Source organism: Anas platyrhynchos, chromosome 7 (genome assembly GCF_047663525.1).
Source record: "Anas platyrhynchos isolate ZD024472 breed Pekin duck chromosome 7, IASCAAS_PekinDuck_T2T, whole genome shotgun sequence".
In the NCBI taxonomy this organism is placed as follows: domain Eukaryota; kingdom Metazoa; phylum Chordata; class Aves; order Anseriformes; family Anatidae; genus Anas; species Anas platyrhynchos.
In genome coordinates, this window is record NC_092593.1 from 27,806,750 (window position 1) to 27,833,247 (window position 26,498).

The 26,498-nt window shown below is 37.0% G+C and overlaps 1 protein-coding gene across 1 annotated transcript in view; it reads right to left on the reverse strand.

Annotated features, from left to right (window-relative positions):
- Positions 1-1,768: 1,768 nt before the first annotated feature.
- The window catches only part of CARF (calcium responsive transcription factor), a 30,684-nt gene continuing 5,954 nt past the window's right edge, over positions 1,769-26,498 (reverse strand). The window contains exons 3-16 of the mRNA XM_027461059.3: positions 24,846-24,967; positions 23,086-23,307; positions 21,887-22,007; positions 20,619-20,748; positions 19,488-19,572; positions 14,792-14,981; positions 12,513-12,633; positions 11,582-11,725; positions 10,898-11,131; positions 10,328-10,490; positions 9,308-9,383; positions 6,006-6,136; positions 4,184-4,550; positions 1,769-1,909 (exon numbers count right to left, since the gene is read on the reverse strand). Of these exons, the coding sequence (XP_027316860.2) occupies positions 1,791-1,909; positions 4,184-4,550; positions 6,006-6,136; positions 9,308-9,383; positions 10,328-10,490; positions 10,898-11,131; positions 11,582-11,725; positions 12,513-12,633; positions 14,792-14,981; positions 19,488-19,572; positions 20,619-20,748; positions 21,887-22,007; positions 23,086-23,307; positions 24,846-24,967 (2,225 nt within the window). The 3' untranslated portion in view covers positions 1,769-1,790. The remainder of the gene's footprint in view (positions 1,910-4,183; positions 4,551-6,005; positions 6,137-9,307; positions 9,384-10,327; positions 10,491-10,897; positions 11,132-11,581; positions 11,726-12,512; positions 12,634-14,791; positions 14,982-19,487; positions 19,573-20,618; positions 20,749-21,886; positions 22,008-23,085; positions 23,308-24,845; positions 24,968-26,498) is intronic.

A 26,498-nucleotide genomic window follows, 5' to 3' on the forward strand; every position in this document is an offset into this window, starting at 1 on the left:
TGATTTAAGCTAACCAGTACACATTAGCCTTTAAATGAACAGCATTAACAGTAATATGAATAATGAATAGCATTAACAGTAACAGTTAACCTCACAGAAGCTAATATATTTTAAGGTAAGATTAAGCACCTACCTAACAGGTGCCGCTTGCAAAGGTATTAGGAATCCAATTTCAATGTATTAGGAACCCAGTATTTTACGAACCTAATTTCAATGTGACTTTCAAAAGTTTTAGCTTTAAATATGCAAAAGGAAAATAAAAAATAATATTAAATAGTCACTATTTAAATGAGGTTTGTGAATGTCTTGCATACATATTAATAAATGTAGCCATTTAAAAATTTAATCCTTAAGTTCATATGATAACCCTAACACTTTCTTTATACATAGGTCAACCCATCTTTTTCCTCTTTTTTTTTGTTTTGAGAATGGAAAAGAGAAAATCCTCCAATTGCATTCTTGTACATCATACAGAAAAATATCAAATTTTATGACCAAGTTCTCAAGTACTTAGCAGGAACCACTGGTATTACTGTACTATGGATGCTGCTCTAAAAATTCAACATCTGAAAAAAACAGTATAATTGTTTGACTTGATACCTATGTTGGCATCAGTTTCATTTATTTTATTGCTTTAAATGGATTCCAATTATTATTTTTTTTTTTGAAAAAGCATGTCTATCACAGATTACAAAATTCAGTCCTTGTCACTTATTACGGCTTTGACTTAAGTGTTGCCAAAAGCTGTCTCTTGACCATATTCAACTTTTTAAAGATTTCTGGTAATTATTTAAGTAATACAGACCACTTCAGTCCTAGAACTGCTACTCCTGAAAAAGACAAGATTGTTTTCTGAATGTTATAGTGATAACATCTATTGCTTAGATTTACATTATTACTTGCTTTGTTTTCTTGGGCCTCTGTTAGTAAAGTATCTGTAAGTCTTATATCACAAATGGCAGCAGGTTAAGTTGTATTTATGTCAGCTGATAGCTTAAGTGAATAAAGCAAAAGGTAGAGAAGCTGAAACTGCAGCATCAATTATTTTCTACAAGACTCCTGCTTTTAGATGTTATGACCAACTGTTGTTACAGTACCAGTGCAAGTGCTGACAAATCTCATTATAAAGCTAGAACATAAGTTTAAAGATATCAAAGTTAAAAACATTCACTGTTACAATTCAGACTTGTATTCATCATACAGCTAAGTTCACCTGGCAACCTCACCTTTCTCCTCTCTTTGGATCTTCACATCATTAACATTATGATCGGGTCAAAGTCGCTTTTCTTAAATATCTGTGTCCTTCGTCACTTTGAAATGTACCATCTTCAACCTTCATTTTGTCACAAAACTATTGATGCATTGATACACTTTGCTGTTGGATTCTGTGGTCTGGGAGCTGGCAGATTTTATGGTCTCTATAGTGCTGTAATAGTCGTGGGTCTCAAGGAGAAAAGCAAACCCAGCATTTTAATGCATATTCTAAAACTAATTATGGAAGACCTTCAGAAATGCTGACCAAAATGAGCCATGTGAATAGCGTCCAAACTACTCAAAATATGAAATAAAAAGAGCTGGTGTTCCACATGGTAACTGGATGACCTGGAAATGGCAGTGAGTCACATCAATTGTATATCAAAACAGCTGTCTGTCAGAACTAGTGTACAATATGCCCAGTCTGAATGTCACAATACCATTTTAAAAGAATGGCATTACTTAGAGTACCTGCCTTTCCTTTCAAGACACTTAGAATCCTCTGCTTTGAAAAATCCTTTACAGTCTTCACAGATTTAAATAGAGGAGGATCTCTGGCAGTCTCTGATTTTATCTGGCTCCATGGATAATGCTTTTTCTCTTGGCTCTTCTTTAACGTGGCTTACACAGATAACACCCTCTGTATTTTCTTCAGCTTAAAACAAAACAAAACCAAACATTAAAGTTCAAACTCCACCGATAACACTTCAGCCCAAATTACTGCATACATTTAAGAGAAAAATAGTTCAGGAACTCAAGCTAATAGGTAAGTCATTTGTGAAGTTACCTGCTAGTTAGTTTGATAGTCAGTTATACCATGTACTGTTATGTAAGACATTGCAAACTTAAATGAATTTACTACAGCAAGTGCCCCCGTGAGTACAAATATTTAAAAGATTTCAGTCCCCCAAATGACGATGCTACGTTTACTTTCCTCCCAAATGTCCTTTTCCTTCCCCATGGAAAAATAAACCTACACCTTATAATTTTTTGTTTTTTGAAGGGGCTGGAATAGAGGTGCTATTGCTTAAAAATTTAATGCTAAAGCATGTTGATTTAAACAATGACCTAAACTTCAGGCATGACTGGCTACTGGTTAGTGACTGCATATACATTTTCATCAGGAAATAGCTTAAGTTAACACGTGGTTAAGAAAAAGTCCAGAACATAAAAAACAACTTTAACCAAGCACACATGTGCACACACACACACAGTAGAAAAAGTATCTTGAAATATAAACTGACTGAACTGGTAAGCAAGTGTTTCATCCAAATAATCTCTGTAACATTACTTCCTCTTCAGTCTAGAATGTTTTTTGTCCTCCTGCTCTCCAGATAAAGAACTAGGCTCTGGAAAGTAGGAACTGGATGGAAGTATCTGCACATTTTATAGGCAAGTTTCCCACATAACTTATGAATGGTACCAATATTCTCACTATTTCAAAATCCAGGGTGGTGAGATTGAGACGTTGAGCAGAAATCCCAAAGAACAGTGAGTTCAGTTCCTGCATTTATATAATTTAGATTTTATATTTGGCTACACTTCTTTTTATAGAAACTAGTATTTCTTTAAAAAATAACCTCAAAACATTAATCACTTAAACAATTATTTGAGACGTGTCAATATCTTGATTGAACAAATGGGTTAAACAACTGAATGAAGGAGGTACATTTGATAACTTTTCTGAAATTCTTTTAGCAAAAGGGAAAATAGAGTTTTTTTCAGAAGAGCAGAGACATCCTATTATGGGAAGGAGACAAGCTATACAGACATTTGAATATAGCCAAGAGAAAATTCTTAAAATTAGCCCTGACAATAACATCACAGTAAAATGTCCTAATGTTACTTCAACAAATCCAAATTTCTGCAGGTTTCCTCACATACCCTACAATTTCCTTTTTACTTGTTCATGTATTCTTTTATCTCAATTTTCTTAATTTCACATAATTTAGTACAAATTAAGTTTCGCTGACCTGTAAAAGTCATCAGGACTTATGGGGATAATTATAGCTATGGCATTACAAAGGTGTAGGCAGATCTAGCATATGTTTACCTATATTTTTCTGCAAAACTGCTCAGGAGCCATCTTCTCAGAAATCACAGATGACAAGATAAAGTAATACAAAAATTAAAAAGCGAAGCATTGCACAGCTAACATCTCAGACACTCTGGGAAGTCAAAACAATATGTTGCACTGATATATATGCTCCATATCTAATAGGTTTTCTTCACATGGCGTAGAAATCTTTCTTTTTGAAAGTAACACTTCATTCTTAACCAGGTCCCATATCTGAGAATTCAAAGACTGTATCTGTATCTGAAAAAAGTGGCCTAAGGAGCCTTCTATTTTGTCTGAAAGTTATTTAAGATGTTTAACATACATTTTTAGAGAAGTATTTTCAGACAAGTTTGAAATTTCAAGCAATTATACAACTCCAACTGATCACTCCTAAAGCATATTGATGACTACAGGATCCTAGTTAAAATTTACTAAAAAAACAAAGCCTGTAATCTGCTGGGATTGTGCAAAGAAAGAAGGCACCAAAAAACACATTTCTTTCCAAAAAGTCCTAACCAGATTCAATATTGGTTATTTTCTAATCTTATTTTTCCTAATAAAATGTTACGTTTGAAGATGGTCATTTTAGCTAAATGCTAGGGTTTCTGGGGGGGCAAGATTAGTGCTCATTAAATAAGATGGTATTTTTTTCAAAGGAAGTGGTAAGTAGTTAAACTAAGCCATTTTTTACAGCAAAGCCTACATGTATTTTACAGTCACATATTTTTACAGTAAAAAATAATTAAAGCCAACTGAAACAAGCCTATGCAGAGCATTATCAACACATATCTCTACTTTGCTCTAAGACACATGGAACAAAACCCACTATATTTTCTGTATTTGTGTGTTATTGGGAAGAATGAAACTTACTAAGTGCAGGATGGCTATCCACAATCCGTACTGGAATAGTCTGTACATCTCCCAAAAGAATCTGCTGGACTCCTCCTTCCAGGCTTCTGGAATCATCTAGCCCTTCAACTGCTACCAGCTGGCCCATGGTGACCAGACTCTGATTAGAGCCAGGTGGAGTCCCATAAGCAGAGTCAGCTGCACTATGCTGTGCTAGGCCAGCACCTGCTTGCAGACTGTGCCCCTGACCAAGTATTAGAGAATGGTTTGTTATTGCACTCCCTGTGGAATCCAAGAGATTTGCAGAGCTGGGACGGGAATGATTATTTACAGCTATCAGGGCTGTTGATTCATTTGTGGAGGTAGAAGTTGACTGCAGCTGTAATCCCTGTGAAAGAGAAGGCAGAAGTACAAATAAACCAGTACACAGCAGGAGTAATTTACATTTGATGACAAACATTTTGCAGTGCTGGAACTGGATAGCTTCTGACTATGTCACCTCTTTTGAACAGTCAACCTCAGCATCTGTGGACTAAACTTGTATTTGAAAAAATAATCAGACAATGGTGTCCAGCAGCATCTCTAAGACTACTTATGACCATAAAGCTCTAATTTTAGACTGAGATTCAGTTCCAAATTGTTATAAATGGCTCAGTCTTCAAAATAGGACTATAATCAAAGTTTATAATTTATTAAAGGAATAGAGGTAAGCAAACAGCACTGGGTGCACCGGGAGTCTCTGCCGTCTTTGTCTTTTAGTCGTTCTTCAGCTTTCTCCTTAATCTCCTGGCCAGATATCAGAGACTTGCATAGTGTCCCATGCAATAGTCATAACAGCTAGCAGTTATTCTGAAACCCCCCAGATATCAGAGACTTCAAGGAAAAGCCTACAAATACGTTTCCCTTCAAGCTCTCTATTGACACGAATTGCTAAAATGTTCCTTTGCAAGATACAAGAACTATTTACATTAACCACTCTGTTTTTTTTTTGTTTTTTTTTTTTTAGACTTGTGGTTATACAAGGGTATGTAAGACAGTAAGACAGAAGGTCACATTCATCATACCACGTGGCCCTAGCATTGTTCCATATTGACACGAATCAGATGAACACATTTCACGAAATCATTCCCCAATACTGCCCACCCATCCCCATGATGGGTGGGCAGTAAAAGCTAAGCATACTGCTTTAAAGGAGACTTGGGTAAAGCCAAGGCTCTCTTCAGCATGAGAAGGAAACAGCAAGTAGAACAGCATTTTACTGCAGGCTGTATTTCTATGGAAGAGATCACACATTTTGGGGTTCAGAAGGTATGAAGGTAGCTTTTCAAAGACCTTTGGGAAGAAGGTTAAGAGACCCAGATTTCAAGAGATAGGAGCTTTAGAAGCAGTTTGTTTGGCATGGTAGTCTTAACCTTACACCTCAGCCTTTCCACCTGGAAGTTCATGCATCTGAGCTGAGAGCAGTTTTATGATTTTAACAGATTTTCTTATGAGGCTGGAGAAGGATTTAGAAGGAATGAGTTTGACTTATCCTCCCTCATTTTTGCAGCACTTTTATCATGAAATCAAATAGGCATTTGATTTGAGGCAGAAGCTCACTACTCTCCTCTCCTTGGTTTTGCCTCTTGACATCATAACTTCAAAGTGGCAGTGAGATGCCCTGCACTACAGCTAGATGTGACATATTAGAGAAGCCAAAATAGGAGTTGACAGCTATTGCAAAGTTGTTATTCCCTCACAGCCAGCATTTGGGATCAATAGTTGAAGAAACTTGGTATTTTCAGCTTGCCTTCAGCACTCCCAACACAGAAGATCTGACATTCTGTAAACAACTTGACTGTACCTGAAGTTGTGCAAATATCTTGGGCTGAAGTGAAGATAATGAAGACAACAGCCGAGCTGTTTCTGGTAGCAAGGACTCCCCACTCTGGTTGGATTCTCCTTTGGTGACAACTGACTCTGCTGGTGAGCTCCCTACAGTGCCAGAGACAATAAATAGACAGTTGTAACAGACTTCCTCCTCTTGTTTAAAAGCCTCCCCTGTAAATGGAACAAACCAAGCCCCTTTAACCTCAATACAGACACATAGATATGCATATACACATATATGCTGTTCTTTTTTGCAGAAGAGCTTGCAAAAAGAAAAAAAAAAGTCTTATTACAAGAAAAAAAGATACCGTTATAGGAAGATGGCACATCTCTGTTGAGAGTGAAAAAGAAGCAGTTCTGCAGAACAACATAATTGTTCCCTACCCTGTGTTTTGAATTTCTAGTTTTAACAGAAAAGCTGAAACATTTCTATCAAAACATCAATTAAATAATTGGATCACACATACACCTTCAGCAAGGGCTCAATAGCAAACAGGCATCAAAAGAAAGGACTGTCTTACAAAATAAAAAATCTACACAGGAAATCCTGCAAGTCTTCTCGTTCCTTTCCAAAGTGTATTTGAAGAATTAGAACAGCTTCTAAGCAATATCACATCAAATATAATTTTAAAGAGAGACTATTTATTTGGGGGTCGTTCAGCCTACACATTCCAACATTGGTATGAATGCCACAAGTTTAAAAAAAATACACACACATACTGTATTTTTTTCACTTGCCAGCATACTTCATAACAGATGTAAAAGGGAAAAATGACTTAAGAATTTTGATAGTGACAGTGATTCTTACAGCTAGGAGTAAAGAGACAAAGTAGAATCATATGGTGAAGGATATTCTTCATATGCCTAGAATTTGCATATGTTAGGCAAAGACATGGAGTTCTGCACAGAAAAGGAAAGAAACAGCTGGATCTTAGTTCTGTTATTGTTTGATTTCTTAAATGTAAATTTGTCCCTATTCAGCACAAGTTGAAATGAAAAAAAAAGTATGCAAACAGTAGTTTGAGAAGTCAGTGTTGTTTTCCCTGCTATCACTTCACATTCTTAAACACGAGCTGGTTTCAGTCAGCCTTCTTTTTTCACTAAGACTTGTAATATAATTATAATAATGTATCTGCAATGTGTACAAACACATCCTCACATAAATTTAAGTGGAGATGAGATATGCTGAAATTAGATTATCTGCTTATATTCACTGAATTGGCACACGTGCAAAAAGCCAAATGCATCCAACATCTCTAACTCCCTCTAAAGCCCAGCGTGTGATCTCGCTGAATGGATGTTTGTTTACATATTTGATAAGCTATTTTGCCTTGGAAAACTATCTGTGAAAGATGAAAAAAAGCAAGAATTGATCTTTCTGAACCCTTACCAGCATTCAGACAGTTCATACCAAAAGTCAACTCTGCTGAGCTCTATGACAGTGGTTAAGTCACCACTATTCTGTTTCTCTCCATAAAAGCACAGTAATGGAAATATTAACATAGGTGGTAAGTTTAAGCACAGTAAATCTGCTTATACTGCAAATTCCTTCTTTTCTAAAAAGAAAAACAAAAAACAAACAAAAAACATTATTCACATTGAGCCTAAAAATTTACTTCTTGTCCTCTGACAGTTGTCAACACAAATTCATGTCCTAAGTGCTCCAAGTACATAGGATGCATTTCAGTTTAATTGGATTCATTGTAGCAACAACTACAACAAGAGTTGAAAAACAAAACAGAAGCCCAAGTTTACTCTTTTTACTAACTCTAAGTGAATTAATGTACATGAAATTGCTCAAGAGAGAAGTCATACTGAGCCAGAATTCTGGGGTTCTACTTTTCCTGCTATAACGATGATAAGAAATAGATCAGGGAGTGACAGGGGTCAAAAGGGGAAGATGCCCAAACACATCTGAACTTCTTCAGGCCAGAACTACAATGCTTCTTCAAGCAAGAACCACAGCGGAGGATAACTTGACTTGAATAAATCTTTAAGCGTGACAACTATGAGAGTGCCCCTTTGATCCCTGGGAGTTCTCTACCCACTGGAATAAAAAGTACTGAACACTATGTTCCAGTTAAATGAGGAAACAAGCTGGCACTGCTACCAACTTTAATAAAATTAAGAAGTCTGCAGTCTATCTTAACGTAATGCATGCAAATAATTAGACTCTTCTACCTCGCTGCAATCACATCTTGCTGCTAAAGCTGATTTTTCTGATGAGCGTCATATCAAAGCTATTAAAGAAGGGATGCAGAAAATATCCACAAACATGCAGGGAAGTTCATTCAAGCCACACTGACTAGACAAAACATCCTTGAAAATGAAATGTCCATGAAATCTGGACAAAAATGTAAGAATATAATTATTTTAAATTTATTAACATCCACCATGATCCAGTAGAGCACCTCAACCTATGTGGAGTCCTAACCACGTGGATAGCATTTAGGTCTAGTTACAAACACCTTTACTTTTAGTACATGTTTTGAAGTTGAAGTAAAAGTTGCATGAAGCCGCTTTCAACAAAGAAAGTGTAATTACATGGTGTAGTGGTGTAAATACATGGTGTAATTAGCTTCTTTAAAAAAACACAGTAGACCTTAGACCACAAACATGGACATAACAAGTTTCCATAGAAGTCTACTTTGTGTTTTCACAACATTATGAAAAATAAAGTGTTCTCAATTTTGACAATAAAATTACAGCATTAGTTGTTCAGATCCTGACCCTGGCAGTGGAAATCAAGAAGTCAACAACTTCCTGAGAAGAACGAATCTCAAAATGCATTCAAGTCCTTTTTAGCAAAATATTTAAGCACATGCCAAGCAAAGACCATCACGGAATTCAGATACTCAGTTGGCCCCAGATCTACTACCTGATTGATATGAATATTTCTTCAGTAGGAAATTCATTTTCTTTTCCTACACAGGTGTTATTAGCACCATCATTCAAGGCAAAATGCTCTTTCAAAATAATCAACCCTTAAAAATTTTCAGTTGCTTGAGGATACGAAATAAAAAATAAACTTACAGTTTTCATACTTTTGTCAGCTACATCAGGGTTAAACGTTTTTTCTGTATGTGCAGTCAAATAGTACAAACAAAAAAAGCTTGCCCTTCTCTGCCTCAAAACAGACAAACCAAAATAAACCTCCTTATATTCAGCTGAGTTAGAGAACTTGTCAGCAACCTCTCTGGATGGAAACAATTTCTGTGACATCGCTAACAAAACAAATCACATTTGGAAACAACTAAGTTATTAATACAGTCCTACCAGCTGAAGTTGGTGAGGCAAAAGTAACAGTCACTGTTTCTGTGAGAATGTTCCCACTGTCTGTGGTCCACTGCAACTGAAAGGAAAAAGATTGCAGTTCTCAGAAAGAGTCTGTTGTCTACTACAGGAACATAGGGTCAATTCAGGACCCACAAGAAAACAGTGGTTTTTTTTTGTTTTTTTTTGTTTTTTTTTTTTACTAACTGTGAATTTTGGCAGTTTTTGGTTTACAAAAATAAAACACTGCAAACTGTTTTTGTAATATGCACTATATCAAGAAGGCTAAAGTTATCTTGTGAAAATTTGAAGACTGAAATAAAAAAGTCAAACTATTTGGCTAACAAATATCACTCATTCATCTGGGACAAACGCAGTTTAGGGAGAGGAGGGGAAAAATTATAATGCAGCATCATTTAATACTACAGTTTTGCAAAACTGTTTTTAAATCAGCAATTCCTTTGCAGTCAACCTCATAACTGGAAAAACTAGGATCATTCTATCTCTTACTGCTCAAGAGGTGGAAGAAAATAGAGGAACAACATAAGTTACCCAACATTCTGACATATCTACTTCAGGCTTATTTCACCTGCTATAAAGCGCATTCGATGCTGTACAAACCCTAATTTAGGTTCCACCTCAGACACACTTCATCCCAATTTTTCAGATATGGAAAAGGAGTAACTCCTCCAACACATAGATAACAACAAAGCCATGAATAAAATTTTCTGCTGCATGTCCATTTTTCCATACCACATGGCTTCCAGTTCATGCAATCATCATGCAAGAGTATCTTTTAATGTGTCAATCAACTAATAGCAATCTAATGCTGATGAGATAAACACTGAAAAGGTTTTATTCACATTTAATCTAGTCTTGCTCAGCAAGAGATTCCACTGAAAATATTGCTGCCGGAAATAAAAAGTCATAGAATTGTAGATGAAATGCAACTAAAAGTAAAAATTAAATGAGACTTTCAGTATTCGACCCAAGAATCAAAAAGAAATGCTAGGGCCAACGTACCGTTGCTGGAATGCTTTCTGAATTATACACCACATCGCCATTTCTCAGGGACTTCTGCACTTCATGAATGTGGTTCTTGATGTCGTTCACAGTGGGGAAGAAGGACAGGTTATGCCTCTCCGGCACTTCATCAGGTTTGAATAATTCTCTTTCTACATATTTTCTGTCGCATGTTAAAGGACAATGAAATTAAAATTAAAATATGTATATTTAAGATATATTGTGCTATTTCTTTGTTACAACTGCTGCTACCTTCACCCTCTCCTTCTTCTGTTCACAACAGAAGAGTATGCAAAAATAACTTCTGATCCAGTCCTCTGGGTATCTACTCTAGAGCTCAGAATTAAAAATCCCCATTTACTCAATTAACTTTAGAGAGGACAGTAGCTCTTAATGGTTGTCTATAATAAAATGAGAAGACAAAATCTGGAAAAAAAGCAGATTCTAACAACATATGGGAAATACATTCTTTTACACATCAGTACTGCCATTTAACTGCAAACCAAATTAATCAAACACAAAAGCAGGTATAGCACTACAGCTTAAGAACAATGCCAGACATCTCTGTACCTCAGTTGTTTCCTCACTGCATAGACTTGCTCTATTCCCTGAGACACCAGTTCTCTGATCTTGTCTGCCACTTGAGGATGAAGTCGGGAAGGCAGAATACAATTCTCATCTCTAGCAACTTCTTCCTCCTCCTCAGGAGAAGATGCAGAAAACTGGGAGGGCGAAGAAGGGAGGCAGGAAGTTTCCATTTCGTGATACTGGTGGGCTTGCTGAGTGGGTAACTGTACATACCACCTGGCAAGAAGGAAGGAGCTTCTATACGCAATTCTCAAGCAAAGGCAGCAAAATGAATCTCTTGGGGAACAGCCAGACAATCATAAATGACCCAGTTAGAGTGACATAAGTCTTTACAGCCCCTCAGCTGGAAGATACTGCCCTTTAGAGCTCAGGGTCCTCTGACACCCTTCAGTGAAAAACAAACCGGTTAAATATCCCAATACATACAATTATTTCTACTTATTCCCTGCATGGAAACATCTGCTGAAGTTCCACATCTTAGCATTTAACACATTTACCAAGTTAAATAATCCAGAGCCATGAGTCTTACTGACATTGTGGAATTTATACTATTGATATTAAGCAAGAACCTTAATAAAGTAACTAAGAAAATCTAAATCCAAGCAAGCAAATTATTGCTCTATTTGCTTTATTGGTCAAGACGAAAAAAATAAATGCAAAGTTCACCTGAGGACACCACCAGCATCTATCGAGTTCTTCTTGAGCATGTTGAATGCTTTCTCCTGCTCCATTCTTATGATTTTCTTGTCAATTTTAGGGTCAGTAGGAACTCTGTACTCCAGAAACTTTTGAACCTTTTTAATATAGATCCTTCCAAGGGGAGGATAAAAAAAAAAAAAAAAGAAAGAAAAAAGAAATTCCTTCAAATACACTTCACCTCCAGGGGGAAGGCAAAATCCCCACCTACTTCATATTGGATATTACTATAGAAAAAATTCAAGCAGTGTTGTTCTGGGGGGTGAGGAGCCTCTAAGAGAAATTAAGAGTTTTTAAACAGATAATCAATAGAGAGGGTTGCAGGTAGATGCAGAGAGTCACATGTATGGTCCAGGCTGGAAGCCACTCAGCCAGAGTGGTTTTGCATTTCAGCAAAAATCCTCTGCCCCTCAGTAGCATAAAAGCACAACACCATTTCTGGACAAGCCGGAATTCACGCAGCCTGAAGCATAAGCTGTGTACATACACATCTAACTGCACCCGTCAAAGTACGCACACCCTTAGCTCTGCAAAAAAAAAAACAAGCATGGCACTAAAACCCAGAAGGATGCCCAAGGATAAGTTTTTTTTTGTAAAGATGACAGTCGGATAAGGAAGAAGTCCTCACCAGTGCTCAGACAGAGTGATTCCCACCTGTAGTTCATGGACTAACGTACTGCTATTTTGCAGCTAGGCAACCTATCAAATGTCAGCCTCATTCAGTTTAATAGGACAGCATTTCCTCCTTCCTTCTATATGTAAATCAACCTCAAGTTATCAAGGAGATAAAGCTAAGAGCCACGCTGCATGACATAAGCTACCCCGCAAACAGCACTGTCAATGTTTATGAGATTTATATTTTCTTAGGATGATGGTCAGTAGCTTTGTAGCCAATTCTTACCTTGCTGGACATGTGGCTTTATACAGATGGCCAGAAATCCTTTCAGGTTCACTGGCTTTTTTGGGCTGGAACCCTTTCCTTCTTGGTCCATACTGGCACTCCATTACAATGGCTCTGCTTCCTGGGAACAAAAAGCAATTCACTCTATTTGAGCAACCACAGAAGTTGTTATAGTAAAACAATACCTATGGAATAGACAAGAACTCCAAAAAAGTTATTTCTGCTTAACAGACTTCTTCAGAAGGCAGTACACTCAATTGTAGCAAGCATTCAAATACAGTGAAAATGCTTTTTTTTTACAGCATGCAAGGAACACAGAGCACTTTAAAAGCGTTTCCCAAGCCGCTATCATTTCACAATGCTCCTGGTAGATATACAGGGGCAAAAGATTGGCTTCTGACCCGATCAGCAATAGTAATTGACAATATGAGCAGCCTTGCTAGTTACCAAAGGAGCACAATATGTTGGTAATAAATACAAATAAGAGAAACAGAATCCTCCAAACTAACCAAGAAAATCCACAGCTGAAAGCAAAGGACTTTAATTAATACTTCAGACCACGCTGCCCCATAAATTCTTACCTGCAAATCTGACCTACCTTATCAGTTAAATAACACTGCCTCAGTGTGGCATACCCCCATTAACACAGACAGGCTCAAACAAAGATTGCTTAGTTCTACATTTCATTCAGATACATGACTTATTCCAATCAGACCACTTACAAAAGGGGTAACGTGCGTAACAGTGTCTGTGGTCAAGAAGAGAACCTGTATCTGTCCCATATCATGTTGAGCTATCCATTACTTACATTTCATATACACCAGTCCACTGGCAGGGAGCTGTCTATGCCACAAATGATATAACCAAAAACTTTTTAAGGTATCACAACAGCAACATAAAGTGTTTCCATAAGACACTCAATGATTTAATGCCTGAGAACATGACATTATTAGTATATATACACACACATCAGTGCATGTAAAGAGAAGGAAAATTGTGCTTAATAAACATACCTAGCCTTTTCAGATTTTGTTTAAAAAATTTGAAATCAATTTGCTATGACTGAAAAGACTTCAAGAGCTTTAAGCTAGTCCTTACTAGTATGCATGTCAAACCCAATCTGATAGGGCTCCTGTTTTACAAAGGTATTAGCAATATACAATTTTTATTAAAACTAACAATCGAGATTTTATAATTAGTTCATGTTTTATACTATGTAGAAGCTACCCAGCTTCTCCACAGCAGAAACACAGCAGGGAAGGCATTACGTTTTGGTTCCACTTACACAGAAGGGATAAGTTCCTTGAGAACAGTACTTTCGTCCTGCACAGTTTAGAATTAAGTTATCTGAGATTTAAATTACAGTTCAGAAAACCGCATTTCCAGCCTCTTTTCTCTAGATGTAAAGGTTTTTAATGAATGTTCTTCATGGAGTGCTTACATTCTAACCCTAACTGCATTGAAAAGGCAACTCATTAAAAATACACGTAATGCCCGTATGGGGATCTGAGCAAAGCAAAAATACTAAATTCTACAACTTAAAAATCAGTGTCTCTAGTAGTCTGCAGAACTTTAAAGAAGAAAGTCTATGTGTGGTTTTGTTCTAAGTATCTTACTGTGGGGGAACACGTTTATTAAGCAGATCTTACAGAAAATTAAAAATATCTCAAGTGCATTTGGGGAGCTGGAAATAAAAATGTAGATCATTTTGGTTTTAAGAAATTTCTTACCTGAATGAACTTAATTTCACATACGCATCACATGAGCGAAATGCATATTTACCTACCTCTAAGTCTCCACATTCATTAAAAAAATAAAAATAAAAATCTGTCTGCTGAGCTATGTTGATGTTTACTTCTTTTTGATTTTATAGGGGGCCACTGAATCATCTTATTGGCTCCTGTGGAACAAACTCTGCAAAGGGTCTCCAAACCAGGCAAGAATACTGGAGCAAGCTCTTACCCTTATGAAAACTTCCAAGACCTGATTGAACAGAAGGAACCTCCACCCAGAGAACTCATTCACAAGTACCATTTAATGTGGGTTGCTAACTAATTTATTTCTAAACAAAAAAGGGAACGAAACACTCACATCAAAGCCTGTGTTTTCAGGGAAACAAGCTCCTTCAGACTGTGGCATAGAGGTACCAAAGCTGCTCTTTTTTTTTTGCCTTGACTTTACTAACACTAATGAACACCACAAGGATCCTTCTTTATGGCCAACTGTCAAGTGATGTTGAGATTTTTAAAGTAGTTATTGAAATAAAAGAAGTTAGTTACCTGCATTGACAAAGGGGATCCCATCATATGGGACATACTGAGATTTCCACATCAACCGTGTGGCGGGTTTGGCTGGGCTTGGAGACTGGCGCGTCCCCCACACACTTTGTGTTTGCTGCTTGTGTAGCGTTAGAACACTCTCTAATTCTGTCTCGCTCACACAATAGCCGCGGTATGAGTCCCCAATTTTCTGCATGGAAAGGAGGTGAAATAATAGGATTATTCACCCAGCTGACTGCTCTCCATTACCCAAGAAAACAAAAGCAGTCAGGGACTCTGCATGTGAGAACACAGGCTCACATTTTTGGTGCTTTGTGTTTTTTCCTTCCCCACACTATTGTCCTCACAAGCAAATTTACCACTGGATCTAGCACCAGAGTGTTCTCCATTGAGGTCAGCAGTCTGTATGCCCTCAAAGACCCTAAGTGCACCAAGAACTCCACAAAGGTTCTCAGAGTTACTGCCAATGCTAATTTCCACAGGACACCTTGACTTGTTTTTTCCCCCACAGTGCTTACTTTTGTTGCAGTTTCCTTCTAAGACAAATTCATCTTAGGTAAACATTTTGATGGAACTGCCTCAGAGGATCTCTGAAGTGCTAAAAATTGTCTACATATCTACTTCAATGCACGGACACTGCTCTGAGGTGTAGCAGAATACATCTGCTTGTGCCACTAGTAACTGCCTCACCTGCTTAGTGCATTAGCTCTGAATTGAATGCCCCAAGCTTTAAGGATCTCTCCATTCAAAAAGCTACACAGAAGCACAACACACAAGAGTTGTCACATGCATATCAGCTATGGTTTCAATGAACTTTGCTAAACTCCAGGCAAATACAGAAAACTCGCATCTAGATCTGATTCAAAGAAGTAGTCAACAAAAACAATTATAAACAACTCATTGACTTTGCAACATCCCCTATGACAGCTGCTCAGCTGATTCGGTGCTGGTCTGTGAAGGCCTGCCAGCAAACCATGAAAATACTGGGACAGGAGTGAGCTATCCCATCCAACAGTAGCACCAGGAACACCCTGCTAGCTCATTCTTACAACATAACCAGGGAGCAAACATGTGATGAATGAATGCTGGCATCTGATGCATCCATTTTGCCACCTTCAGTGACAAAGCAGCCAGATGTTTAAATAATACTGAAAACAAAAGCAGCAACAGTATCTGTCCAAGACTATTATATCGCAATATTTATTAATGACAACAGCATAAAACTGTCTCATAGTTACCTCAGAAAAACAAAACGCCCGTGGCTAGCAAGACCTGAAGTCAACAAAGAGCAAATGAACCCCCTTCAAACAAAGTGGGGAAGCAGGCTGTTGCTGCTAGCACAATCCCCATAGGCTAAGGTTATGCATGCACTGACTGCAAGAATCAGTCTGTGGTATCAGTTTCTTACACAGCAGCAGCTCACTGCACTGTGAGCATGCTGCTCCACCACTTAATCAGGTCTGCATACACTGCAATCATGCAGCTGTAGCAAGAAAGAAACACGGGTAATTGTTGTGATTGTTTAGCCAGAGACTGTAAACAACAGACAAACAGAAATGAAGCGATCTGAAAAATGCAGAAGGAAAAAAGCCTGAGAAGTACCAGAAGTACCTTCTTTACAGTGACCTAGAATTATCCCCTCTCACAGCAGGACATGCAATACCACTCCACAGAAAATACTACATTAGCAACATCTCTTTCCATACCTTACACTGGTCACTATAAACAGCTTCTTGACCTTATTCTAGGGAGATGATAGAAAACTTACAGAACTATTGTGCCAGAAAGGTAACTGTTAAGGTACTGTCTCCTATTGTAGCTTTAATTCTATGCAAAATCCAGCATTTCACAAAATTTGGATGTGGGGGTAGAAAAAAAATCATATAGCACGTAAGATCCCCACTCTCTAGGAGCTTCTGAGGCAGGAACAAATGGATAAGTGAGACCATCTGTTCCAAACAAATAAATGAACTTAGTTTTGCATAGTTGATTAATTAAGACAGTTTTTAATTATGCTTTATTTCAGTATGCTAACACATGCTGAAAATGTGTTCTGATCCTAATGCTGAAAACTTTAAGTAGGTTAAATAAAATAACTTATTTTTTTTAATCCGTTTTTCGTTACCAAAGTAATTACCCTGAAGTAATTGGATACTTTCCAACCTTTTTAACTCCAGCCAAATGTCAAGCCAAAAAAAGAAGCAATTCCTTTTCTCCCCCTAGCCTCATCTCAGTAAGAGCACATAAAAGCTTACACTAAAGTACACACATCAAGACTGCAGTTTTCCTCGACTGAAGTAACAGCAAGCAGCAAAATGCCAGAGGCATTACACTGTCTAGGCACAGCAAGCATAAGCTGAATAGTTCAGGACAGGCAGAGAATCAACGCTAAACACGGAACTTAGCACTAGTTTTGTAGTCGCAGCTTTTACTGTCCTGGGTCTGCCTGTGCCTGCTGTACTGACTGCACTTCAGAGCTCAGCCCTGTCCAAGAACTTGGGATATACAAAGGGCAGTATGCACCCAGGCTATGCACGGCCTCACCCGCTGGTATCTTCCATGAAATGCACACAGACTTCCACTTCAAGTTTGGTTCTACTATAGAAAGGGACTGAAAAAGTGGAATTGTGAGTTAACTCATTTATCTGCATGAAGAATGGCTGGAATAAAGGTGAAGTGTTTTCTCCACCAGATCCCCAGTTTCCAGTAGGACCCTTCCACCCTGTTATTGGTAACAAAGTGTTCTGCAAGACACCAACCTCAAAGATAAATGACACTTCAGAATCCCATGGTCTCTAGTCTGTGCCCATAAAAACACACATGCATCTGAGCCATCCCCAGTGGATTTACATGAAACATGTGACTGAAACTCAGCAAAGCAACTCTGCTGATAACACACAAGGAGGGAGAGAATTTGGGTCATTCCTCCTTGGATGGGCTGAATTCTGCATGGAGAACAGCAAAAATTTATTTTTTTTTAAATAGAACTGGGAAGATTAATGCATACAGGCAACAGTTCAGCACAGAGATACTTGTATACTCAGAACACATGCAAACATTTCAAAAAATATCTTTCTTTTTTAAGAACAATAGAGAATATTATTTTTCTCTTTCTGCTGCTGTGAATTTTAAACTCAGCAGGTGAAAACTCTTATAAAAGACTTGTGTTATGGTTTGCTTCATCTAAGTCCTATAAATTGAAGCCAATAATAAATGACTCAGACAAGCTACATGGATGCTAAAATGGGAGAATACATGTCACAGTGGCAAAAGCACAGAAGTTATACAAGGGTTATACGTCTTAATGGACTCGAACAACTAACCAAACATTTGAGGTGACTCATTGTAAACCATATCTCTACCATGGAAGAGTTAATGTTATTACTTTTTGACCTCTAAATGTTTAATTGGATAAATATTGGACAACACCATTCATATGAAATAAAAGACGTAACAAAAGGAGGATATATAGATATATATATAATATATATTTAGTCAATTTAAAAAATATTTCTAAGTGGATATGGAAAGCTATTCAATTTTTAAGTCCTTTGCAGCTGCAATTTCTAGATATCATTGGCAAAACCAACAGGGAAAAACGTTCAAATGGTAATGATATCTGAAGAGGTAAACAAGATAGAATATTATTTTTCCTTTAAAAAAGTATTAAGAAAAGGTAAAAAATAAACATCTATCAGGAAGAGTTTGGTAGCAGGAAGATGAGGTAGGTGATCTCTCAAAATCCTCCCATCACTCCCTTTCCTTTTAAATGATTCATTAGGTATTCTAGCTGTTAACAACATCCTAAGTCACCAGGATATTTCTGTAGACATCTAAATACGCAACAATATGACAGCCCTGTTTAGGTCAATGCCATGACAAGGAGAAAAGATAGTTTCATTTATATCAACTATACAAATTCTCCATTTAGGGTGGTAAATTAACTGTACAAACTGCAGTTGAAAAGGATCATTTTATAGTTTCTTTGTAGGCATTTGGAAACAGAAGCATCAGCCTTTCCCAAATGTAAAGATTCTCTCTCATGAAGTGTAAGAAAATCCTAAAGCAAGTATTGGTCACCACAAAGGAAAAAAGAAAACTTGGGATAGGATCTCAGCATTTTTCAACAAATGAAAACAAGCACAGATAAGCATGCATGATAAAAAAGTAAGAATATTTAAGATATTAAGGCGCTTTGATAAGTCCCAGACCTGACCCTGGCAAGTAGTCACATGGATTTTGATTTCTATGAGACAACACAAACTAATATGAACAGTAGCAAACTTACAGCATACAGAAGAAATTTGATTCTTGCACTTAGAGTAAGTGCAACAAAAAGCGGTTTGCTCAGCAGAAGACACCAGGGCTTATGCTGTATCAAGAACAAATTTGATAACTTTGCATACACAAATGGGAATCAATGGCTCTTCCCAGAACTGTATAGCATCACAAGATTTCAGAAGCAGAATTTGTGCTTCAGGAGCTGTTCATGGCCAGTCATTCCCAAAAAAGAAAGGGATTCCATAGCATTTTACATGCTGAAATGTTTAGTAGTACCAGCTTGTAATTGTACAATTTCATAACACCCAAAATCTTGAACACTACTTATACAACTATAAACATTATTCCTGTCATGGAATAGGATCTATGTCTTGATCATGATGAAAAAATTGAATCAGAATTCTTTGTAGCTCACCTCACAGTTCCTGAGACGGCGTGCCCATGCAGGCGTGTTTGGTGGCAATTGCTGGAGAGGAATGGGAAAGGGGTCTTCCAACATCCTGAAAAATAAAATGTTGTAAATAAATAAAATAAATAAATAAATATAATAAAATAAAATAAAAATAAAATAAATAAAATGTTGAGTCTGAACAGACATCCAGGAAAGCTGATTTTTATCCTGACCCACAGCTATTAAATCAAAACAATGCATTAGATAGAACAAAACAGGGTATATGACCAAACTACAGATACTATATCAACTTGCTTTTGAATAGGTGGAGTTCATTTTTTCCATGTTCTACTTCACTGCTAAAATAATTCACAATAATTATTGCTATTTTAAAAAGCACTGTCTTCTGTGTTCAACAAGACCTCTAAGCATTCAGTATTCTCAGTATTGTTACCTAATAACAATTGCCAAAACACTGTGAAATAGATCGTTTGATTATCTCGATAACTGTCTTATGCAGACTGATGGCAGAGTGCTGACCAATAAACCAAATATCCAATGCATGTTAAATGCTGCACATTTTAGTGGATTTTAAATGAAAGCATTCACAATTAAAAATGCTAGGCATCACTGAGGGAGGGGACAGAGTTAGGTATCAAAGACAGGAAAGGCGTAACTGAACTATTTAAATTTTAGAAACTTTATTAACCAATCTGCCTGTGTGTTCCACTGAAACATACCATCAGCAGCAACTTTCTCATATATTTTACAAAAGGAAGCTTCAGCTTTCCCTGCAGCTTTTTCAATAAATCACTTTCAGCTCTTGGCATTATAACTATCTGGAGTAATTTCAGTAATTTGCACTGTGTTTCGTACAATACCCTCCTATTGTTCTAGTCAGAATACATCCAACTTGCTTTGGAATACAGGTACTTTAACTGCTTTTCTCATGTTCTGGCACATACATAAGGTCCCAGTAAACACAGTTGGCTACATATCATTCACTAATACTAAAAGTTCATAACCTCCACTCAACCATTCTGAGGTAATTTGTTATAGCCGTCACAAGAAACAAAACCCCACAAACCGCAAGAAAATTCATCAGCATTACCAGCAGGTCAAATTGACCGTTAATCCTTTCAATTCCTAACCTACCTGGTGGTTGTTTTTTTTGATACAGTGAGAGATGCCTGTGGATGTAGAATGTAACTGCTTGCACTGTCTGCTAGAGCAGCCATTGCCACAGTCTGCAAGTTCCCATCACCACACTTCTCATCTGAAACATCTTTGCAAAAATAAAACATCCTTCTGGTTAACAGCAGAGAATGGGAAAATGACAAACTATAATTAAAATTGTATGTTGAAAGAACAAACCTTTTGACATATGAAAGACAATGATTTCCAGAAGAAAATCTGTGAATCGGTACTGATAAACTCTAGGCACATATATACAGATACACCTGATAAGGTTGTTTGTACTTGGAGACTTTGGTTATGCTACTGCTAATGAATCCCCACACAACAAAGCAAATAATCAGAACTTTAAAATCTGTTTTACATTTCCACAAATCTATACAGGATTACATGACTATTTTGTTCAGCTGCAAATTGCATTTTGAGAATCTGTTCAAATTTTTTATTTTATACAGAAAATGAAAAACAGTAACAAACCTTTCAGAGTTTGACGTAACACGACAACTGAGTTTTCAGAATTATTCTGGAATGCAAACTAGTACACAGCCTTTAGCCATCCAGCTAGGCTTACAGATAAATAATCAATGCTTTCAGATTTTAGAATATATCCTTTCCTAAAGAAAAACTTAAAATTTGTGCATGTAGTTGTGCATCTCAGCACATACTTAAAACGTGACACACTGAGGGCAAAACCTTGGTGACAAAGTGGAAGTTGCATCTCATGCGCTTCACGGGAAACTGAATTTCTACCTAGATACTTCATTTCTGGCTTCACAAAAGATGCCATATCACCTGAGTGAGGTGTCTGGAAAAGATAAGAACAGGAATTCTCCTATCTGCTTTACTTGAATTAACTACTTCATTCAAAAATGAAACAAGCAGGCAGTAAAAATTGGAAGCTGCTGGTACAGTTGTCTGATATAGCAGAAATATATTTATTAATGATAAATAATGCAAGAAGCAGCTTTATCTTTCATATCTCTATTTATCTATGACACACCTCAAGTGAGCATAATAACCTTTATTTCACAGGGTTTTGTGCAACAGAAAACACTGCAAAGCATGCCAGATTCATAATCAGAAAGCAGATTCAGTAGATATGCTTTTTTGTCTTTTAACTCTGGCTAAGGAAATGAAATATACAAATAAGAGGTTCTTAAAAAAAAAATCACACAGGATGCACTTAGTCAGAGGAACACATACCCTCAAGTCCCACAGCTTAAACTCACCCTGAGTGCTAGTCACATCCAGAAGCTGACCTTGAGGAATAATCACTTGGGCCACTCCTGGCTGGGCAGAAGGAATGACATGCAGCACCTGGCCATTTTCTGACTGGCTGGCAACAATCATCTGTAAGGCAATCACAGAAAAGCATGAGTGGTGCTTGATTGTCTAGTGTTCACTGTGCAGATTGACCAGTTTTGCTTGTAACTAGAACAGGAAATATTCTGGTTGGAATTAAGGCCTGTAAATTAACTTCGTTTCACATAATAAAGGAAACTGTCTATTTAATGTCAGTTTCTTAGTCATTTACTTGATTAGAGAGGAAAAAAAAAAACAACACATACAGGATTCTACAATGAATTACACATTTATTCAGAACTGAAAGTTATCAAAAACATGAAAGTAATTCATCATTGAATTCACTGTAACCCCATTCATAGACTAGCAGGATTAATCATAACATATAAATAAATTTGATCTTTACTCCTAAGAAATTGATCTATATGGGCAATGTTTCATGCAAAAGCAGACAGAACGTAAAGCTGCAGAACTTGAAAAAACAAATTAATTAAATCTTCAAAAATCCTAGAAAAGTAAAGTGACTCCTTATGGTAAATAGTGCTACAGTTACCAAGAACTTGTTTCCAGCAATGCTATAAAAGCTAACATAACAAAATATAACCCTGTTCCTGATTTATTATTGCACTTGAAACGGGTCAGGTGTCTATAATGACAATACAATACATGCCAAGCAAACTACTTGAATGAAGGAACACTTATTTTGTAAAAAGGTAACTAAGAACTACAAAGCAACATTTTGAGTAAATTTAAAAAAAAAAAAAAAGATCTAATGGGTTAGCTTATTGCTAACATCTGAGTCCCAAGAAAATAGACACACACATCCCAGGAATACAGAGAAAGCAGCAGCGGTAGAAGAACGAAATCTCATCGCCCAATAACATCCAGGCTGAGTACTGACAAAAGACATGACACTGTCATTTAATAAAATTTGTTATGGCTGGAGACAGGGCTTGCCAATGAGAAAGAGCAATTGGAGCATGAACTGAACCACTGAAAAGTCTCACCTTGTTGCTCAAGACTGAATTAATTGGCTGTTACAACAAACAAGCACCCTATATAAGGGTCCTTCAAAGAGCTCCAATGCCACAGACTTCCCCACCTGCCCTGCTTCAGATGTACTCACCATCTGCGTGCTGGGCCCTCCTAGGGGCTGCAGCTCATAGAGAGGCTGCCCGTTTTGGTCTATCAGATGGAACTCCTCTGCAGAGAGAGGCTGAGGCTGGGGTGGCCGTGCAGGTGCAGCTAATGATGGAGAACTACCCAAAAGACGTACTGTGATAGGCAAGGCTGCGGGAGAGTTGCTGTGTCCAAATAACGGATCCTTGGAATCCATGCAGGTTAAACGCTTTCACAGAGGAAAAACAGTAAAATGCACGTTAATGCCAAGTAGCAATTTCTACTTTAAAAAAACAAACAAAAGAACATTTAAAATTGTCATGATGCATTTTTACTCAGTTGGAGCTCTATGTCCTTCTGACCAAGAGGCTACTATTTAGCACTGGCAGTTTTGGTTTTCACATTTTCATGCTGAAAATATGAATACATTTCTGCTTTCTAGAACTGACCCTCTACTAAAAGGAGAGAAATTCCACTGTGCCCAAGAGCTGTGCCCCAAAATTACTTACCACTTTAAAACATCTCAAGACTACCCAGAAACTGAAAGAACATCCACCAACTCAATTTGACTTAAAAAGAAATCTTAGATATTATTCTACTCAGCCTTTAGATACTTGCATTTAGCTATGGAGACAAAGTTTCTATACACTGACCGCTTTCTTAATTCTTTACCACAGAAGAAGCACAAGCAGCAGAAAACGAAATCAAGTCCAAGAATTATACAGTGCAAGACCAAGAATCAGATCTTGCAAGTCTCAAAAAAAAAAACAACGTAGTCAGAACATATTCTACTCAAGCTTGAGAAATTGAGATCTCACAGCACATTCCATTTGTATTAAATTTAAATGTTTAAACATAAATGTGTCCTGTTGCAACTCTGTCAACACAAACATTAAACATTTAAAAACAGTAAGAATTAGGTAGCCCTATGTAAGTTTTGTAAGGCTGTCATTTGGCCAGTGCAAGAAGGGCAATAGGTTTTCTCTCTGCAACAATTACACATCCAGCTTTGATGCTTCTGTAACAAAAATGTGGAAACTGCAAATCAAAAAAGAGAGGAAAAATGTTTCTAAATTCTGTACTGAAGTCAGAACTGGGCCAGAAACCTTATGTAGTTTCAGCTCCTCTGTAAAACACACCAGAAAACAACAAGATTGTATGAAGGCCATGAACACACTACTAACCCACTACCCGAATGATCTCTTAGCCAACGCAATCTGAACAAGAACGTTTTATTCACAGAAGTCTCTGTGGCTAAGATAGGTGGCAACATTTAGTAACAGATATACTTAAGATTCCCCTTCACTTGATGTCTATACATATTTTGTGTTGTCCTTGGGTTCCCCTTTTCCACATCTGGTCACTAAGCAGTTTGACCCAATTTTCAAGTGTTCTGAACCCATCCAAAATTCTTCTAATAAAGAATTTTGTTAACAAAATAAGTATTTCTTCAGCACTGTAACAGGAGTTACTAAATATAATTACTAAAAGGCTGTCATTACAGGTAACATCTGGATGTTTATCAGTTCAAAACCGAATGGCACAAGAATACAAGTGAAGGAACTTCTGTATTTTTTAAAAAACACGACAATATATTAGTCTAAAGTGAACAAATACAAATACAAAGGGAACAAAAAAAAATTAGTCTAAAGGGAACAATGTATTAGTGTAAAGGGAACAAATAACAAAATATGAAAAATCACACTGTAAAATAATTGGAGAGAACGTAAAGAAAGCATCTAAAAAGACAGAATGTTCATATCTCACCTGAAAAACCTGATCGTTTGTTTCCAACTGTCCTGCACCATTGCAGTTGCCTACAAACAAAACATTAGATCTTTCCATAGCAACATTGTGGTCAACTCCATTTTCTTCCATTACCAGATGACCTGGAAAAGTTACAAAAGTTTACTTCAGTACTAGCCTCAATCAAGAGGTTGCTACAGGATTTTTTCTGGTGTTAAAGATCTAAGTTTTACAGGTTCTAACCCCACTGCAAGCTAAAAACAAAGCCCTCAAGATAAAAAGCCCTTGCTTCTTTACCACTTTATTACACACTGCAGATACATTGCAGTGTGTTCCTCCAAGAGTATAGTTTAGCACCTTGTACAAGAAAATTTGCTTGACTTGTCATTGTGCACACAGATACAAAACAGACAATACACGTTCTTATGCTTTTCATTTAGATACATCCACAAGCACTTATCTATACACATCCAGAGATTCTTAGTACTTACAGATATGCCAGCACTACTTTATGAAAATATTATTCATCTATTACCACAGTAAACACTCAGGACTCGCATTACCCAACTCGGTCACAGAGCCATCTTGAAGTAAATTGGATTTGTTTTAAAGGGGTATAAAATAACATTTAAATTACAGAAAATTACTATAGTTAGACCACAGCGAGAAGCTTTGGGCACAAAAAGTGCCAGATATTCAAAACAAAGCTTGGCATGAATCATAGGATGAAACACAAAAAACAGAGTTCTCAGCACTTTGGAGATTTACCTCCCATCCCAAAGAAAAGTCCTTCAAGGAGCTCAGCTGCCCATTACAAACCTTCAAGCAAACAGAGAATATGAGACAGTGAATTGCCACAGCCACAGGATAAGGCTTTCACCTAGCCAACACAGCCTTTAAAGCAGTGACCAAACCCAAATATTTATAAGGAACTAAACAAAAAGACAAATTAACCTGGCCTCTACATTACTAAGCTATATACATGTGTGTGTGTATATATATATATTTATTTATTATTTTATTATTATTTTTTTTAATATATATTCCAATATGCACAAAATACGCCAAAGTGAATAGAACAAAACTTAATTCCTGCAATTTGTATTGGAGGAGGGAGTAAGGTCCTTTGGAAATAAATACTCTTCCGTATTTATTTTAGAGACAGGCAGCATTATGTTAGAACATGACTCCTACCAGCTTTATGTTCTTCATCACACAGCAAATTCCTTCAGATGGACCATCTCAGCTGTGGCATCTAAACCATTTACAGCTTTGGTAAGGAGAATGTAAAAGACTATAAAGCCTTTCAGAAAGAACTGTACAACTGAAAGCATATATTTATTTTTCTTTGAAAAGATATAAAGGACCATGGGCAAAGCAGAACATCTCCTTAGCTTCTGGAGATGAATAAAGCATTCTACTGATATGAACAACATTATGAAGTTAAGCTGCTCATATGCTCATTATAACAAATACTCTAAAGCAGATTTATTTTTCCTTTCAATTTTCAAGTGAAGACACTCCAAGCTCTAAATTAAGTTAATCATGTTTACCAAGTATTTTGTAGCTTTGGATCTGAGAACAATTATGGGATGTTTCAGTTTAAATATCTGAAGCAGACAATAGAAAAAAAAAAAATCCACGCCAGACAGAACTAGATTTCATCATCACTCA